Source organism: Aotus nancymaae, unplaced genomic scaffold (genome assembly GCF_030222135.1).
Source record: "Aotus nancymaae isolate 86718 unplaced genomic scaffold, 86718_ANA_hifiasm-v0.15.2.pri h1tg000011l, whole genome shotgun sequence".
Taxonomy (NCBI): domain Eukaryota; kingdom Metazoa; phylum Chordata; class Mammalia; order Primates; family Aotidae; genus Aotus; species Aotus nancymaae.
The window spans coordinates 35,200,890-35,220,032 of NW_026988422.1; the positions used below are offsets into that span (position 1 = coordinate 35,200,890).

Genomic DNA, 19,143 nt, shown 5'->3' on the forward strand with positions numbered 1-19,143 from the left:
GGTCTTACTGCCTTAGTAGCTTCCTCATCCATTTGCCCCTCACCATTCACACCGCAAGGTCCTCTTACCTTTCCTCTTGGAAGACTACAGCTGTGGTCCAAGAGGTCTCCCAGCCTCAAATTTCCTATCCCATTCAATCAAGTGAGCTGCTGCGATGGAGATTTTCTAAAACAAAAAGCAGAAACTGTCACTTTCCTGTTTCAAACCCTTCATTCATTCAGAAGAAGTTGAAATCCTGCATTTTATAATACAGAACACTATTTTAGCATCTGCCTTCTACTCACTTCCCCCACAGATACCCATTCAGCCTATCATGGCTCTCTTGGCAGTTTCTCACATGTTATGCATGAGCATCACGGGGCTCTGGGGACCCTAGCTGACACTGTCCCCCCATGACACTTCAGTGTCCTGCATTTGGTTTCCTAGCTTCTCTTCTGATCCAGTCCATCACCGATAGCACTTATACACACTCCACAGTAATCGTTGAATTACTTATCAGATTATCAAGAAGGGATTGTAAGTTAAGCTCTGTTCCCAGGCCCCAGCATGGTCCCTGACACATTGTACATGCCTCATACATTCCTAAAGGAGACTGACATTCTTGGTTACTGATCTTTTCGTATTAATTTTCAGTTCTTTCCAAAAGTAACATAAAATTCTGATCTTTTCTCCCCGCTGCAACTCGGTATGGGTTCCGGGCCCTTCTGCATAAAGAGGACATTGGAACATTAAGTTGCTCTAAGACTTTTTTCAGTGCAAGCCCTAACCCCCATAAGGCCTTTAATCCTAGAGAGCCTTGCAATTCGATCTTAACCTTTATTGTGTAAGATACATTTATAAGACTATGGTCTTCTCTCCTTATATTGGTCCTACACTTCCTCTTTTGAGACTATTTATGAGTAACTATTCATCCAGCATTTCCTGCTTTTCATCTAAGTCCTTTTAGGTGAGCTGAGGCATTGATCTGTGTATATTCTCATGTGTTATCTGCAACTGCTTTGCTCACTGTGTTCATTTTAAGTGGGAAGTGTACATGAGACGTCCTGAATAACATCTTATGGTCACATTTGGAAGGGGAGAAATGCAAGGCCCTTCTTTCAAAATAGCTCAGCATCTGAATAAATACATCTTACTAAGACTCATTACAAGATCAGATTCTATCAGTCCTGTAAGCTTTTTATTTCTTATTTGTAAAAATTGATACCCCTGATTTCAGTCACAATCAATGAATAAATTGTTTAATATTACATTCATAAAGAAGTAATTTACACATTCCTATGAGTTTCTGCTTTGATACCAAATCACATAATTTTCATAATAATGGGTTATTGAACTTTGAAACAAGACTGTGTTTTCTTTTATGGATATTCCTTACTTTAATGTAATGTCATCTAAAAATGATTGTGGATTATGACCTAGTTGTGGAATAAATACAAAATCAATTGATAGAAAGTTATTAAAACCCAAATCTCCCTAAAAGTAGAGGAGGCACAGAGAATATAAGCCAAGAAAATATCTTCAGGTATAGAAAGAAGTAGGCTCCAGCTTTGTTCCTATGTAAAACCGTTTATGGTGAGAGATGGCAAAAATTCCATGGTAATGACATTATGAGTTGACCAAGACTTTCAGAATATCAGTTAATCATCATCTCAACTCCAGAATGAAATAAATGGCTCTTAGTGGATTCTTTCCTTTTCTGAATTCATGTCCAAGTGTTTCCACCCATTTTCGTTTATACCCCTTCCTCTGGTGTTTGGCCTGGAGAACATGTAGCTCTTCCAACTCAGTTTTGCAAAGGGAACCAGTGCCCAACTGCTCACACAGTGAGCTACTGTGTGTAGGTCAGTACTCACCTTTAGCTTTTAAGATCTGTCTTGCCATATTTTTAAGGAAACTTTAAGTAGTCTACTTAATGAGTGCCTGCTTTGTTCTAAATACTGAGCTGTAAACTATGTCTATATGTGTAAGTTAATGTGAAAAAGTAAACAAATATCTGGAGAATGTGGTCATTATAGATGATTATGTAACTCATTGAGCAAAAATAGTAGCAATATCACTTCAGTAAGAGATTTTTTTTAATCGCTTGTCTGTAGACATTTGCCTCAAGTCTTCAGTTTTCTTAGCCTGTATAAACACACTATTAGAGAATGCTCCATTATGAGGGAGTTTATTGTATAATTTTTCTCATATGTTAAAGACTAGGGCTTTCCATTTGGGTTCAATCTCTTGTTTGGGTAGCAGGAGATAGATAACTTGTTCAGTATACTTGCATTAACTTTCTGTTCCCAAAGGAATTTATACACTATACATTTATTCACCTTGATAGAACCCCTTTGAAAAGTGTCCCTGTTGTCAGCAATGGAACCCATGCCCTTGGAATTTCTTGAGTCTACTGATCCGACATCTTTCATAGTTGTTGAGATTGTCAGATAAAGAATGTTCTCAAAGTGGATCTTTTTCAGCTGTCTTTTTATTTTTCTTGTGACTGTATGTGAAGCTAGATGATCCATTTTCTTTTTTACAGATTTTTACATGAGTTAGCCCAGATTCCTAATTTTGCTGAACGTGCCCAGTGCATAATCTTCAGATCTATCTTTTCTGAGGGTATCACCTCCTTGCACAGAAAGGTAGAGATCATCACGCGAGCTTCTAAGGTATGTTTGCTGTCTAATTTAAAAGATAGCCTTGCTCTGATTGAGAGTAAAGGAGAAAGTGGGAAAGACCACTGTAGTGCCATTATAAAAACCTTTTTGGACACAGATTGTATGTTTTTCTAAGTGTAAATTTGGTGATTATCCTGCTGAGAGAGACAGAGAGAGAGAGAGAAAGAGAGAGAGAGAGAGAGAGAGAGAGAGAAGGAGATGCAGACAGAAGAAGAGGGAGAAGGAGGGGAAAAAATGACACTTTCACAGACTGCTTCTAAAAAATTCTGAATATCTTCCAAAGTACATACTGGCCACTAAAAACCAATCTAAATAGCATGATATCTGTTTCCTATTTTACAATTTGGATTGTAGAAGAGATTTTGCTTTAGATCCATGCATTTGATCTTCTGAAATCTGTCAACCTAATAAAGTAAAAGGATTCCAGAGACTTGATAAGTGAAATGTCTGACAATGAGTCATTGGCAAATAAATTTTTGTTCATTTTACTACACTGGTGTTCTTTATAAGGTTAAATTCTAGCACCTGGCTTTTTCTCACAGTTGACCCATGCTCTTAAGGACACGTTATTCTTCTCCACAAATACTGTAGTACTTTGTTCCTTATTTGGAGGCATGATTTTTTTTTTCTAAGATATGAAATATTTCAATGGAGAAAAAATAAATATTACCAAAGTATAATTATACACTCACTAATAATAACTGAAAGGCAGGAGGAGATAAAGAAGTCTCCCCGGAGCTTAATTTTTCTTTTTTTACCCTGAAATAAAGGATGGGGGCAGAAGGTCAATTAAGACTATAAAGAAAAATGTTTAAATTGGAAAATTTGTACTTGAAGTAAAAAATAGATAAAAGGAAAAACAAATGAATCAGGGAGCCAAAGAAAATCCTAAGCAGCTTGAAATTGTAAAAGTTAATAGACATATAAGGACTTAATAAATGTAAGTTTAATAAATTTATTAAAGATGGCCTATGGCCTTAAAATGCATTATTATAGTTTACCTCTGAAAATTATATCTGAGGATAAAGAAGAACATACTTTTTCTGTGTCTGCTCTGCATTTAACTGTATTGGCTATGTAGATAAATAGGCCTGAAATACAGCCTCATAAAGGTAACCCCTTTTCTACCTAGAAGTCATCCAAGGCTAAGCCTTACTATAGCAACTCCCTTTTTACAACGTCTACTTTAAAATAAGTATTAAAAATTAAACCGACTCAAATGAAAATATAGAACTAATAATTAATCCTCATGTATTAAAACATGCACTGTTTATAATTAATTTGTTGAGTGGGTAGAAAATAATGGCTGTTAATGTGTTTGTAAAGACACTTACGGCTTAGTCAAGTGTGTTTTTTATTTCACCAACTGTTAATCCTTTTGGTACCAAGCCGCCCGACAGCCGATTGAGTACTCAGTAAATATTCGTTAATGAATGAACATGGGTGCATTTGGAGTTCAGCTCCATAATGATTGGTGTTTGCCATCACAGGGCTTGCTGCACATGAAGAGTGTGAAGGATATTTTAGCTCTCATTCTGGCTTTTGGAAATTATATGAACGGAGGAAATAGGACTCGGGGACAAGCCGATGGATATAGCTTAGAAATTCTGCCCAAGCTCAAGGATGTCAAAAGTCGGGTATTTATTTTTCATAAGTTTCTATGATCTGCCATTATTTTCTTTCTTTACCTTTAATTTTAAAAAAAAACTATTCCATATTGTTCCATGTATCTCTGTCCTCCCCCAACAACAATCATTTATATTAGAGCATGCATTTTTTTCTTGCTTTCTTTTGACTTTTGAATAAAGAAGTTTTTGTTTTGTTTTGTTTTTTCATGTTAGACCTTATTTTCAGTGATCTAATTCCCATTATGCGTATGTTTCTCTGACATACACAATTAGGTATTGACCTGCTGCTCAATGAGAGAACAAAACAGATAGCATACAGTACCAGCGTCCTGCAAAGGCTGGAGGCTGTTTGAGTTTAGTGTTGGCTACTAGTACTTTACTGATTCCTGAGTGGCAGAGCAATGTTGAATCACCAATTATTCTTTTGCCACAACAATTGGGCTGGGGTCTACTGTCAAACTCTGTGAGCCTGATGATCACTTGGCTCCACACTCCTGCCGAGCTACCTCTTTAGAAACAACCAGCCCATATCTAGGCATCCCATGGCGGGCAGGGGGGCGCAGGGAGGGGAAACACACAGGCAAATTAGAATTAGACCCCAGTGAACAGGACACAAAGGCTGCCTTGTGGGAGGGCCTGCTCCTCTCTGGCCTCCCGGGGTCATAAAGTGGCATGGTGCTCCTTTTAAGCTGGCCTGATTGTTTTTCACACCATTAAGAACACACATTTTTTGAAAGGTGGGAAGGGAGGGGTGCTTTTCTGTTCTAGGCCCTGGTTCCCTTTAGCTCTCCCTGCCCCCTCCTGTCTTGGCTTTATGCCAGAAAATACAAGGAGACAATTTTTTGTTTGTTTTAGCCATTATTTCGAAGTTTTATGGATTATGTTTGTTTTTCCCCCACAAAGGATAGTACAGTGTAATTTTTTTGTGTAGCTGGCATAGTAAACGGATAGGATAAAGCAGAGGAAGGAAAACCTTGCTACCATGGAAGAGAATTAAAGCCAGTTTTTGCAAATTAAAAGTTTCTCAACCTGAGATTTCATCTCTCAACCATGTAACATGACAGTCTCATGGGAATGATTTTTATGTAAATTTCTCTTTTAAACCTAGGATAATGGGATTAATCTGGTGGACTACGTTGTGAAGTATTACCTGCGTTACTATGATCAGGTAAGAAATAGCATTATGTGGAAAACTTTCAACTGTTACTCATTGTTGGCATTCATAAGTTGGATGATGGTGGATAGATGGATGAATTGCAAGCCCAACATAGAATGTGAGAGCTCTCCAGCTCCTTGGTTTACAGATGAGCACACTGAAACCAAGATAATTTAATTGAGTTATGAATAGAAGCATTATTCAGTGGTATAAATCTTCTGAGTCTCAATAGACTGTATGGTAGCTTCAGAGAGACCCCCTAGTTGCCCTTAGTGCTTTATGGCCAGAGTGTGAGGTTCTCTGTGAAATCTAGATCCATTCAGTAATTGGTTGTAGTTGAAACTGTATTGTGATGATGCAGAGAAAAATTTAGGAAAGTAAGACTCAGTAATACCCAGTATTTTATCAGTAATGAATCTGTGAACAGGCTGAAGATGTGGAATTTTAAAAATCCATCTTTTCTGCTTAGAGGGCATTTGCAATCAGAAATAAGCATTTCTGTGTGAATCCATCTGAGCAGAATTTTCTGTTTTATTCCTTCTTGTTAAATTGAGAAAAAGGAGTTGTAATTTTGAGAAGAAAGAGGTATTGTTGTAAGATGTTGAGAAATATAGTGATCAATATGAATAGTAAAAGTCTCAAAGTAAATGTTGTCAGGACTTCTGCCTATCTGTCCCTGTAAGCAGAATTGTTCCTAGGCATGGAGGGAAGAATAGTAACAATCCCAGGGCCTTGTTTTCAATAGGCCTGCAATTTCATCCAGAAAACAAGTGAGGCACTAATGAACTTTTTAATACCTTCTTCTACTCTCCTGGTGGGCTTATCAAACTATTCTCAGTCTAGCTAGCTAGGCTCATCATTTCCTCCTGCCTCAAACTTCTCCCCGATTTCTATTAAGAATATCATAGTTTTTGATAGTTTTTGGTCATTCAGGCATGAAACCTTGTCCTCCCCTGGCTCCTCTCTGTTCTTCCACTGAGTTGTTTCTTATGTCTTCCCTGTTTTGCTTTGTTTTCCTGCTGACCCCAGCTTACCCAGGTTTTAAGATGGCTCGCCTATAGAATTTCAGTTGCTTTCCAGCTCAGCTCTTTATCTCTAGGTTCTACACCTCTAAGCCACCCCACACCCTCTTGACACAACTCTGATCATATTGCTTATCTACTCAAAACAGAAGTGGCTCCCCATTTTCAAGTGAATTAGGACTCTACCAATTTAATTCCAATCTTTTACAACCTCGCTTTTATTACTTTCCCACTACACATATTCTGTGATCCAACTCAAGACCTGATGTTTTCCAAACACACCCTGTGCTTTTTTTTTTACTTCTAATGTTGTCCCTAACTGAAAGTATCTTTGTCTATAGCCTTTTTATAAAACTTCACTTTTTCTCATTACTCTTCTCTAGAAATAATAAATTTAAAGATCTTTTGGGAAAAATCTCCCAGTAACATTACCAATATATGTGTTACAGACTTAACTAGAAAAGTACAGACCTTTGTGAATAAATTTACGTAATTGTACTGAAAGTCATAAGAATTTAAAAACAGAATGAAGAAAAAAAAAACCTATTTTTCAAAATGGGTAATGGGCTTGAATAGACATTTCTGCAAATAAGACAAACAAATAGCCAATAGGTACCAACATCACTAATCCAGGGAAATGCAAATCAAAACTACTGTAAGATATCCCCTCATGCCTATTAGGATGGCTGTTATTAAAAACCAAAACCCTCCCACACAGAAAATAGCAAGTGTTGACAAGGATGTAGAAAAATTGGAACCTGTTAGCACTATTGGTGGGAATATAAAATGGTGGAGCCGCTATGGAAAACAGTAGGGAGTTTCCTCAAAAAATTAAAAATAGAACTGCCATATGATCAAATAATCTGACTTCTGGATATTTATCCAAAAGAATTGAAACCAGGATCTCAAAGAAACATTTTTCCTCTCATATTCATTGAAACATTGTTCACAATAGCTGAGATTTGGAAACAATCTAAATGTCTGTCAATAGATGAACAGGTAAAGAAAATGTGTATATATACTACAGAACATTACTCAGCCATAAAGAGCAAATACTGTCATATACTGCAACGTGGATCAACCTTGAAGACATAATGCTAAGTGAAAATAAACCAGTCATAGAAGGGCAAATACTGTATGATTCCACTTATATAAGTATCTAAAGTAGTCAAACTGAAGGAACAGAAAGAAGAATGAATGATGGAGGAATGCGGAAATGGAGAATTGAGGATATGGTGTTTCAGTCATGTAAGATGGAAAAGTTCTGGAGATCTGTACAATAATGTGCTTATAGCTAACAATATTATACTGTACACTTAAAAATTTGGGAGAGTAGATATCATGCTATGTGGGTTTGTTTTTTTTTTACCACAATAAGGAGTGGCATCATGTTCTCTGTTAGAAGTATCAGTCAAAATTCTAATCAATTTAGAAATTGACAAAATAATTTTAAATATTATATGTAAAAAAAATTAGACAAAATTTGACCAGGATTTAAACATGAAGAGAGAATCATTCATTTATATATGCTAATGTATTATAGAGCTATAATAATTATAAGTGTAGAATGATAGAATAACAGCAAAAAACTTAAGAACGTAGAAAGGAAATCTCAGAAATGGATCTAAATAAATATGTGTCAAGTATGTAATAAAGGAAAAATTTCAAGTAATTGGAAAGAGGAAGAAATTGAATTATCTCCTAGACCTTTTACCAGAGACCAGAGCGAATCTTTAAAGAACAAAAGAGTTAAATGTAGAAATAAATGAAAATAAAATCATAAAAGACATGACAAAAGTATAGGTAAATAGCTTTCTGATTTTGAAGTAGCAAAGTTCTTTCAAACTGTTCAGACTAGGCAGAAACCATAAAAGATGAGAATGATAACTTTCAATGCATGAAACTAAAAAACTTTAATTCCTAATTAAAATTTAAAAACACATTAGTATCTCAAAAATGACTTAAAACCGAATTCGAAAAAACATCCTGGGAAAAAGTTTACAACATAATAGACCATGAACTCTTGAGAATTAACAAGAAAAAAGAACGTTCTTCATAATTTTTTAAAAATGGCAAAATATATCACAGGCAATTTATAAAAAACAAATAGAAGACATAAATTGTCAACTAGATATGTAGAATTAGTACTGTAAATTGATCAAACCTTTCTCAGGACTGTCACGTATGGTAAATCAGGTTATTCTCTATTTAAGGTCTCTAGGTCAAATGGGAGTCATATATAGCTTGCCCTTGACTCACCAAATTATATATCCTATAAGGGGCACACTTTAAAAATAAAAAATTCACGTAAAGATGCCATGTGCTTGTCAAGCTGTTTGCCCATAAAGCTGTTCCTATATACAGGGGATGCATTTTCCTAATCTGTACATATATGTTTTATGGGAAAGCAAGGTTGTTTTTTCTCTTTTCGTTTCCCTTTTTACCCCAATTTTTTTCATTTTTTCCTTTCATTTTCTTTTTTCTTCATGTTAGACAGCTAATGTGCCTACATCATAACAAGGTTCGATGGTGGCATATTTTACACATGCACATGAACACCCAATCCATCATGCTCATGAACTGCAAAAGGATCAAAAGCAAGGTTTTGACCTTTCTGTATCAAAAGCCCTAGAAATATGTGTAAGCTTTTAATACATTTCTACCCTAAGAAAATAACTACAGATTTAATTACTATTTACTTATAATAGTTTATAATAGCAAAATTTTGGAAGGTGTCCAGTGATAGAGACCAAGGTCAAATACATTATACTAGAGTCACACACTGGAATAATACAATGCTATCAAGAGTGTATAGGAAAGAATGTAATAGTACTAGAAAATATTTTTGATCTGCTTTTAATTTACAAGTTTGTGTTTCAAAATAACATATAATACCAAAAATGTAATAGATAAATATAAATATACACAAACACACAGAAAAACCTGAAAAAATAAATTAAAATTTTTGTTTCTGGATGTTAGGATTGTAAGAGGTTTTTTTACTGTCTTCTGTCTTTCCAATACTAAACGTAATGAACATGTATCGCTTGTAAAAGTGAAAAAAGATGTAGTCAAAAGTAACTTAGTCTAATCTTACATGACCCTTCTATGAGGTCATTGCTAACATCCTGATCTTTGGAGGAAGGCTTTAAAGCCCTCACCTTTGAAGGCTCCAAGTATTTTATTTGAATCTCTCTCAAGATACATCTTATTCTGCCTTGTATGTATTATGAGGAATTACCTTGGCATTGGTTCTTAAGGTTCAGAATGCATCGTTGTCTGTCTCACTCTCTGTTTTTTTTTTTTTTTAATTTATTTTTTTAATTGAGATAGAATCTCGCTCTGTTGCTAGGCTGGAGTGCAGTGGTGCAATCTTGGTTCACTGCAACCTCCGCCACCTGGGTTCAAGTGATTCTCATGCCTCAGCCTGCTGAGTAGCTAGGACTACAGGCGTGCACCACCATGCCCAGCTAATATTTTTTGTATTTTTAGTAGAGATGGGGTTTCACCATGTTGATCAGGCTGATCTTGAACTCCTGGCCTCAAGTGATCCACGCGCCTCAGCCTCCCAAAGTGCTGGGATTACAGGCATGAGCCCCCATACCTGGCCATTGTCTTTTTCTATTGTCTACGATACAGATGTCTGATAAAACTTGCTGAACTGGATATAATGTTAATATTCACAAATATGTAATAAGTGGCCTCTGCAAAGAACTAGAAATGAGGAGATGAGAGCTGTTTTCTGGTAGAGTGGGGAAGGTGTGTTTAGCTTCAGGAAATTAAGGAGCAGTAGCAGGCACATATGCACATACCCTAGGTTTTGACAGCAGGTACTAATATGGCAGAAAAATTATCCTGAAGGATCTTTGACGGTGACATTTCTAACCCTAGGTTGGCATGGGCAGATTTATTGGTAGTGCCTACCTCAACCAAGTCAAATGCATTGTGTGGGAAGACTGAAATTTGCCTGTGGAATATAGTTGTGGTTGAAGAGAGCCGAACCCAGTGGAATCAGCTTCACAGAGGAAAATCTTACAATGAGAACCATTTCAAACATGGGATGGCCCAGTCTAAGAAAAATAAGCCCAAATTAGTGTGGGGCTCTTCTAGCTTTTACTGTGCAAAATGTATTTCACTCAACAAGAGTGTAGAATTATGTGATTTATGAAACTAGCCCTTTCCTCTAAAAGCCTAAGTGATGATTTTTGTGGTTAGTGATGAGCAATTAGCTAAAGGAAGGTGACTCCTGCTCCCTGCTTCCTTCTTCTCATGCCTGGTTTTTGGTCCAAGTCTTGGTCTGTGAAATTTAAAGAAACCCATGTAGAGTCATGCCTTTTGAACTCTAATTGAGCAGCTTTCACAAGAGCTGCTATCAGCCTGATATGCCCAGCAACAATTTACTCTTCTTCTAGCGTGTGCACACACACACCCAAAATCAAAACTAGGACTGAATCTGATACGGTTTTAGAAAATAGAGATACTATACCTGAGTTCTTCTAGTATAGATTAGAATGGAGCTTCGTGGTGAGGATCTTAGAGATTGTTCCATCTTGGCCCTCAGACAAGGGTACTGTTTTTTAAAGTAGTAAAATAAGTATGTGAAGATGGGAAAAATAAAAGGACATTGTGTTCTGATAAAAGGAGGACAACTACTGTATCCTAGCATCCCTAATGATGCTAATGGCCTTAAAGAGGAAGGGTCAAGAGAATTCCTGAAACCACAAGAAAACATAGCGATAAATTAGATGTCTCCTGCTAAAGATACATACATCTCACAACCGTGTCTTATAGGCCCTCTGTAGTAGTGCCCACAAACCAAAAATAAAGCTTATTGATATGCCAGATGTTGTTTACCGAGAACAAAACACAGTTTCTGCCTCTGAGGTGTTTAAGATGTACAAGATAACATGGCAATTTAAAAATTAATGGTGATACATAATCTAGAAAACCTAGAAGAGATGGATAAATTCCTGGAAAAATACAACCTCCTAGCTTAAATCAGGAAGAATTGGATACCCTGAACAGAGCAATAACAAGCAGCAAGAATGAAATGGTAATTTAAAAAATTACCAACGACAAAAAACTTCAGGACTGGTTGGATTCACAGCAGAATTCTGCCAGACATTCAAAGAAGAATTGATACCAATCCTTTTGACACTATCCACAAAATAGAGAAAGAGGGAACCCTCCCTAATTCATTTTACGAAGCCAGCATCACCCTAATACCAAAACCAGGAAAGGACATAACCAAAACAGAAAACTACAGATCCATATCCTTGATGAGATGGTAAAGTCCTTAACAAAATACTAGCTAACCGAATCCAACATATTAAAAAGATAATCCACAATGATCAAGTGGGTTTCATACCAGGGATGCAGGGATGGTTTAACATATGCAAGTCAATAAATGTGATATACCACATAAACAGAATTAAAAACAAAAATCATATGATCATCTCAATAGATGCAGAAAAAGCATTCAGCATAATCCAGCCTCCCTTTATGATTAAAATTCTCAGCAAAATCTGCATACAAGGGACATATCTCAATGTAATAAAAGCCATCTATGACAAACCCCAGCCGACATAATATTGAATGGGGAAAACTTTAAAGCATTTCCTCTGAGAACTGGAACAAGACAAGGATGCCCACTCTCACCACTCCTCTTCAACTTAGTACTGGAATTCCTAACCAGAGCAATCAGACAAGAGAAAGAAATAAAGGGCATCCAAATTGGTAAAGAGGAAGTCATACTGTCACTGTTTGCTGATGGTAGAATTGTTTACCTTGAAAACCCTAAAGATTCCTCCTGAAAGCTCCTAGAATTGATAAAATAATTCAGCAAAGTTTCTAGATACAAGATTAATGTACACAAATCAGTAGCTCTTCTATACACTAACAGGGACCAAGTGGAGAATCAAATCAAGAACCCAACCCCTTTTACAATAGCTGCAAAAGACAATATAAAATACTTGGGAATATACCTAACCAAGGAATCAAAAGACCTCGGCAAGGAAAACTAAAAAACTGCTGAAAGAAATCATAGACAACACAAACAAATGGAAACACATCCCATGCTCAAGGATGGGTAGAATCAATATTGTGAAAATGACCATACTGCCAAAAGCAATATACAAATTCAATGCAATCCCCATCAAAAGAAAAAATAATTCTAAAATTCATATGGAACCAAGAAAGAGCCCACATAGCCAGAACAAGACTAAGCAAAAAGAAGAAATTTGGAGGCATCACACTACCTGATTTCAAGCCATACTATAAGGCCATAGTCACCAAAACAGTGTGGTACTGGTATAAAAATGGGCACACAGACCAATGGAACAGAATAGAGAACGTAGAAATAAACCCAAATACTTACAGCCAACTGATCTTCAACAAAGCAAACAAAAACATAAACTGGGAAAAGGACACCATTCTCAACAAGTGGTGCTGGAATAATTGGCTAGCCATGTGTAGGAGAATGAAACTGGATTCTCATCTCTCATCTTACATAAAAATCAACTCAAGATGGATTAAGGACTTAAATCTAAGACTTGAAACTATGAGAATTCTAGAAGATAACATTGGAAAAACTCTTCTAGATGTTGTTTTAGGCAAGGATTTCATGACCAAGACCCCAACAGCAAATGCAATAAAAACAAAGATAAGTAGTTGGGACTTAATTAAACTAAAGAGCTTTTGAATGACAAAAGGAACAGTCAGCAGAATAAACAGACAATACACAGAGTGAAAGAAGAATCTTTACAATCTATACATCTGACAAAGGACTAATATCCAGAATCTACAATGAACTCAAATCAGTAAGAAAAAAAAACAGTCCCATCTAAAAGTGGCTAAGGACATAAATAGACAATTCTCAAAAGAAGATATACAAGTGGCCAACAAACATATGAAAAAATGTTCAACATCACTAATGATCAGAGAAATGCAAATCAAAACCACAATGCGATACCACCTTATCCTGCAAGAATGGTCATAATCAAAAAACAGCAGATGTTGGCATGGATGTGGTCATCAAGGAACACTTCTACACTGCTGGTGGGAATGTGAACTAGTACAGCCACTATGGAAACCAGTGTAGAGATTCTTTAAAGAACTGAAAGTAGAACTACCATTTGATCCAGCAATCCTACTACTGGATATTTACCCAGAAGAAAATAAGTCATTATATGAAAAAAAAGACTTGCATAGCAGCACAATTCACGATTGAAAAATCATGGAACCAACCCAAATACCCATCAGTCAAACAGTAGGTAAAGAAAATATGATATGTGTGTGTGTGTGTGTGTGTGTGTGTGTAATATATATATACACACATGATGGAATATACACACATACACACAATGGAATACTACTCAGCCATAAAAAGGAATGAATTTACAGCATTTGCAGCTACCTGGTTGAGATTGGAGACTATTATTCTCAGTGAAATAACTCATTAAAGGAAAACCAAACATCATATGTTCTTACTGATATGTGGGAGCTAAGCTATGAGGATGCAAAGGCACAGGAATGGTACAATGGACTGTGGGAACTTGGGGGGAAGAGTGGGAGGGGGATGAGGGATAAAATACTACAAATAGGGTGTAGTGTATACTGCTCGGGTGATGGGTACACCAAAATCTCACAAATCACCACTAAAGAACTTACTCATGTAACCAAATACTACCTGAACCTCAATAACTTATGGAAAAAAATTAATGGTGATAAATGCTATGATAATGTAAATGTCATACATAGGTCCTTGGAGAACAGGGGAGAAACACCCGAATGCTGGGAATTAGGGGGAAATCTTTAAGGAAGGACATTTGTTTTAAGACTTGAAGGATGAGTATGAACAAGGAAGTTTAAGGAGGCACTAGGGAAGGGTCAGAAAGGGACTGTTTTATAGACAAAGGCCTAGAAGCAAGAGATTGTGGTCTATTATTTCATGAAGGTTTAGAGGGAGTTGGAGATAGGAAGAAGGTAGAAATGAGGCTAGAGATGTAGACAGAGGCCAAATCATAAAGTGCCTTGTAAAGCAGTTGTAGAGTTTGGAATTAGTCCTAATGGCAGTAGGGAAGATGGAATGTGAAGGAAAACTGGCAAAGTAGCCTGTGCAGAGAGAGGAGTAACTGAAGAGTAAGACATGCAAGATACAAAGCTTACGTTAAACACTCAGGGAGAAAGCGAGCTAGGCTGGAAAAGATATTTCAGGCTCAGCTTATGTTTCAATGTGCCTGAAGATTTTGTCCTACAAGACGTTTCTCAGCTGAGAATCCTCCATTAGGTACAGCACTGGAGCTTGTCAAAACTATACCCCACCCTGCACTCAGTCTCCTAAGATAAGCCAAACAACATTTGGAAAAGTTTTTCAAATATATGAAGAATTTTGGGGAGGCCAAGGCAGGAGGATCACCTGAGCCCAAGAGTTTGAGACCAGCCTAGGCAACATGGCAAGACCCCATCTCTACAAAAAATTAAAGATTAGCTGGGTATAGTGGCATGCACCTGTGGTCCCAGCTAATAGAGAGGCTAAGGTGGAAGGATCACTTGGGACCGGGAGGTCAAGGCTGCAGTAAGCCATGCTTGTGTCGGTGCACTTAAGCCTGGGTGACAAAGCAAGACCCTATCTCAAAACAAAACAAAAAACATACATATGTATATGTGTGTAGACATCCATATACAAAGAATTTGAACATGCATATACACAGAAGAGCTTTAAGCCATAGAGAAAGGTGGGGAAGGGTGATGGAAGGGTGATTGTATCTTCTTCCATTGCAGTGCCTTCTTATTCAGCACCTTCTGATTCACACCCATTGGCATACCCCAAAGAGGACTTGTCTAATTGCTAGCATGTGTAAATCAAGCAGGGACTTTAAATTTAAGTACTTTAATGTGTTTCCCTGTTTCATTTTTCATGGAAGTAGAGTGTCCAAAATCAGGACAGACCTGACAATTTTCTCTTTGATTCATGAGACAAAATAGAATCTGGCCTGTGCCAAAGCTATAGCCAACCTCATTGCCAGTAAGTCCAAAAAGATGTGAAAGACAAGAAAGCACCTGGAAGTCACTAGTCCAAATTTAAGAATAGCAGGGGAGCATTGCTGTGATTCTTATTCAGACATCCCAATAAAAAAGCTTTTTTTTTCTTCCCTCACTAATGTTTTGGAATTTCAACTGAAAGTGACAATTGGGAAGTATAATGTACTTTTGTTTACCGTATCTCTTAGGAAGCTGGAACAGAAAAGAGTGTTTTCCCTCTGCCTGAACCACAGGATTTCTTTCTGGCCTCCCAAGTCAAGTTTGAAGACCTCATAAAAGATTTGAGAAAACTGAAGAGGCAACTAGAAGGTAATAGCAACTGTTCTGTTATTATGATAATAGCTAAGATTACTTTTAAAAAATGTTTTAAGAGGATTGTTTAGGTCTGGCTCATGGAGTGGGACTTGTGCAGAGTTCAGTGATGGTACACTACAGCTTTCATGAAACTTTACATCTCTATGCAGTGTGTAGAGGCACTGTATTTTCAAATTCTTCTCTTTCATTAGTGCTGATCATTTGTTTCTTATATCCGTATCTCGTTCTACCTACATTTTCTAACATTTAGTAGTTATAACATTAATAATAGTAGTAACCTTTACTGGATGCTTACTGTTGTCTCATATAATCCTAATGAGCTGGAACTACACTAAACCCATTTTACAGATGAGAAAAATGAGGCTTAGAGAAGTTATGTTCATACAGTCAGTAAAAGACAGATTTACTGAGCTCTAATCAAGTCTATCCAATTAGAACTCACACATTTTCTTAGTTTACTCTGCTGCTTTAAATATATGTCACACACACACACACACACACACACACACACACACACGTACGTTCCTGTATATTTGGTTTATATATGAGTCTAATAATGATGGTAAGGCCCACAGTAAACATTCCTTTTTAGTCTAATTTACACATTTAATTATTCAAAAGAAAATGCTGAAAGCCCCTTTTTGGCTTTTTTAAAAGGTGAAAATATATCTCGCTTGGGCAGGAATTTTCCTTTGGCATTTCTAGAGTCTTGTGTTTTCACTGTGGAGACATCTCCTTGTCCAAGAATATAAATACTTGCCTTGGAGCTTGTATAACTCCAGTTGAAGAGCTCTACGGAGGATTTAGGGAGTGTGTTAATGTGGAAATGGAGCCCAGAGTGCCAGAAGCAGAGCTTGAGGAAATGAAGGGCTTCAACGAGGAATATTTTAACACCAAGACATAAAGTAAACATTTTAAAAATGTTTATTGTGAAAGAGTACTCAGAAACCTAAGTCTGAGGCCGAGAACAGCTTGGAAATGGAAGTAAAGTGGGAAAGATCTGCTCCTGGTGGCAAAGAGAGCCATTTGTTTTTACTTTGGGCATAAAACTTACATGGAAAGGATAATGGTTACAAGTGACTATTTTTATCTTGTATATTATTTTTAAAGGAACATGTGGGGGTTTTTTCTTCCATTGATGTGGTTGAATGAATTCAGCCAAATGGATGCTTCCTTTAGAAATGCCTTATGTGAACCTGTGGTCATTATTTTCTCTCTCCTGAAGAATTGGCAGTTGTATCCTTGTTGAAGTTGAGAAGCTTGATGAATATTGTAATAAAGCATAGTAAGCTATCACGTAGCATTTTTGTCTGTCCCTCTCTAGTGGTAGAATTAGGGCCCAGGCTAGTCCTCAATGTGGCAGCAAGAGTTAGCAATGGCGGAGGAAGACCCGAGCTTGTTTGCTCCATGGCCGTTCCTGAATGCCCATTTCTTCTTGTCTCTCGGCCCCTTGTGAAACCCTTGGCCTGACCTCTCCTATAGTCTTTGAGCCGAAACCTGATCCCTGTTTGATCTTTTCCCTTCTCCTTCCAGGGGCTGCCTCGCTTTGACATCCCTGTTTATTTGATGATAAATGTCAAGAGGATAAGAGGAGTGAATTGGGAGTACAGTAGAGAGGCAAGGGTTCCCCCACAGCGCCTCACTTTTGGTGCACCTTATTTTATCTAGGGAGGCTCTAAATTGTCATTCCAGATCTCTCAGTACTCAACTGAATCTTTCCTCAGCCGATTTTGAGAAAATACAAGAGTTTTTGAAGCTGGTAGAGCTGCCCTAGGAAGGAAAACTGAACATTGCCTCAGTTACTTTTCTTCTTTGTACCGGGCTCCACCAAAATACGTGAAGTACCACAGAGGCAAATGAGGAAATGACTCCCCCCACCTCAGACACATGGAATATTTAAACAAAAATGCCCTGCTAATCTTTAGAGATGCCAGTGTTTTCAACACATGAAAGGTACCCAGTAAATATTTAAAGAAAATACAGACCGTGGGTTCTCTAATGAATTTCTTTTTCTTCTAAATACCATCTGGCAAGATGGCCAGAATCGTGGCGGTCCGTTTCATCTTACATTTCCATTCAGGTTTCACCTCCTTTTCCATAAGGCCTTGGTGTGAGCTGAGATTGAATGTTTAATTGAAGAGGACATAATTTTCACACATACAGCAAAGATTTGATGAGGCTTTGAGGTTTATTGTAGCCATTAAAGTGTCGTAGCTGCTGGCAAAATCCCAGAAAATGTCTAAAGCTAAACCAGATGTGATTAGCAAATTTCAAGAAGTATCAGGCACTACTTCTCCGGGCAGGCAGAGCCCTTTAGAAAAAAAAAAAAAATAGTATTAACACACCTTAACCTAATGTGAATTAACCTATGGTTATTGGTCATGCTAATGTCACTGATTTAAGTAGAGGTTGTCAATAAGCATCTTTCAGAGAGGCAAGAACTTTGAATAGCATTTTTATGCAGGTAAACATAGCACAGAATTGATAATAGTATTAACTACAATGTATTGTGTGACTATTATCTATCAAGTGCTTTATCTATATCACCTCTTTTAATTCTACAGTGACCTTGTGAGGCAGATATTATTTTTGACTTCTCACAAGATAAGAAAGTTGAAGTTTGTGGCACTCAAGTAATTTGCCAGTGTTTGACAGGTGATGATCTGGCCCAAGTTTTGAAACTAGATATGACTCTAAGGCATGTGTTCAATACATATCCCACCTCTGAGCCAGAAGTCTCCATATCTGATTGGAGATCAGACAGAAAGTTTGGCATTCAAAATGTGAAGCCTCATGAAGAAAAAAATTACAGAGAGTTCCTGAACACATATGTACAAGCATGCACATGTGTGCACATACTCCCAAAACCACATATGTAGACTGTCAGATCAGATAGAGTCACAGGAAAAAATTTGCTTTGGGTTGGAATTAGAAGGGGGAAGAAGTACCGATTAGATGGATTTTCAAATAGACATAGAAATAGGCATATTACATAGGACTAAGATCAGGCTTTGGGTTCAGATGTGTATGTTTACTGGTTCAGCGAAAGCAACAGCTTGTCAAGTAGCATAATCATAGAAAGTATTCACTTTCTCACCTGTAAAATGGGACAGTTATAGGACCTGCATCATAGGAAATAATGTCTGCACAGTTTCTTAGTGAGGGCAGTTTCAGTAAAGCTGATTAGGGGCATGTACCTTTTACTGGAAAGTGCATAGCCTATATAATCAGCCTTTGTTGCTGAGAGGCCAGCTGGCTGTGTTGGTGGAGTATCTAATTCACAGAGCACTTGTGCTTGCTTCTCTACATTGTAAAGA

At 37.2% G+C, this 19,143-nt stretch overlaps 1 protein-coding gene and 1 non-coding gene across 3 annotated transcripts in view; one reads left to right on the top strand and one right to left on the bottom strand.

Moving 5' to 3' along the window:
• The window catches only part of FMN1 (formin 1), a 420,788-nt gene that overhangs the window by 286,362 nt on the left and 115,283 nt on the right, over positions 1 to 19,143 (top strand). For both annotated transcript variants that reach the window (XM_012465403.2, XM_012465416.3), the window contains 4 exons: positions 2,525 to 2,654; positions 4,154 to 4,300; positions 5,400 to 5,459; positions 15,700 to 15,820. In XM_012465403.2, the coding sequence (XP_012320826.2) occupies positions 2,525 to 2,654; positions 4,154 to 4,300; positions 5,400 to 5,459; positions 15,700 to 15,820 (458 nt within the window). The remainder of the gene's footprint in view (positions 1 to 2,524; positions 2,655 to 4,153; positions 4,301 to 5,399; positions 5,460 to 15,699; positions 15,821 to 19,143) is intronic.
• LOC135274488 (small nucleolar RNA U13) lies at positions 8,957 to 9,061 on the bottom strand. Its single transcript, XR_010342311.1, has one exon. It is a non-coding gene; the product is annotated as a small nucleolar RNA U13 (small nucleolar RNA).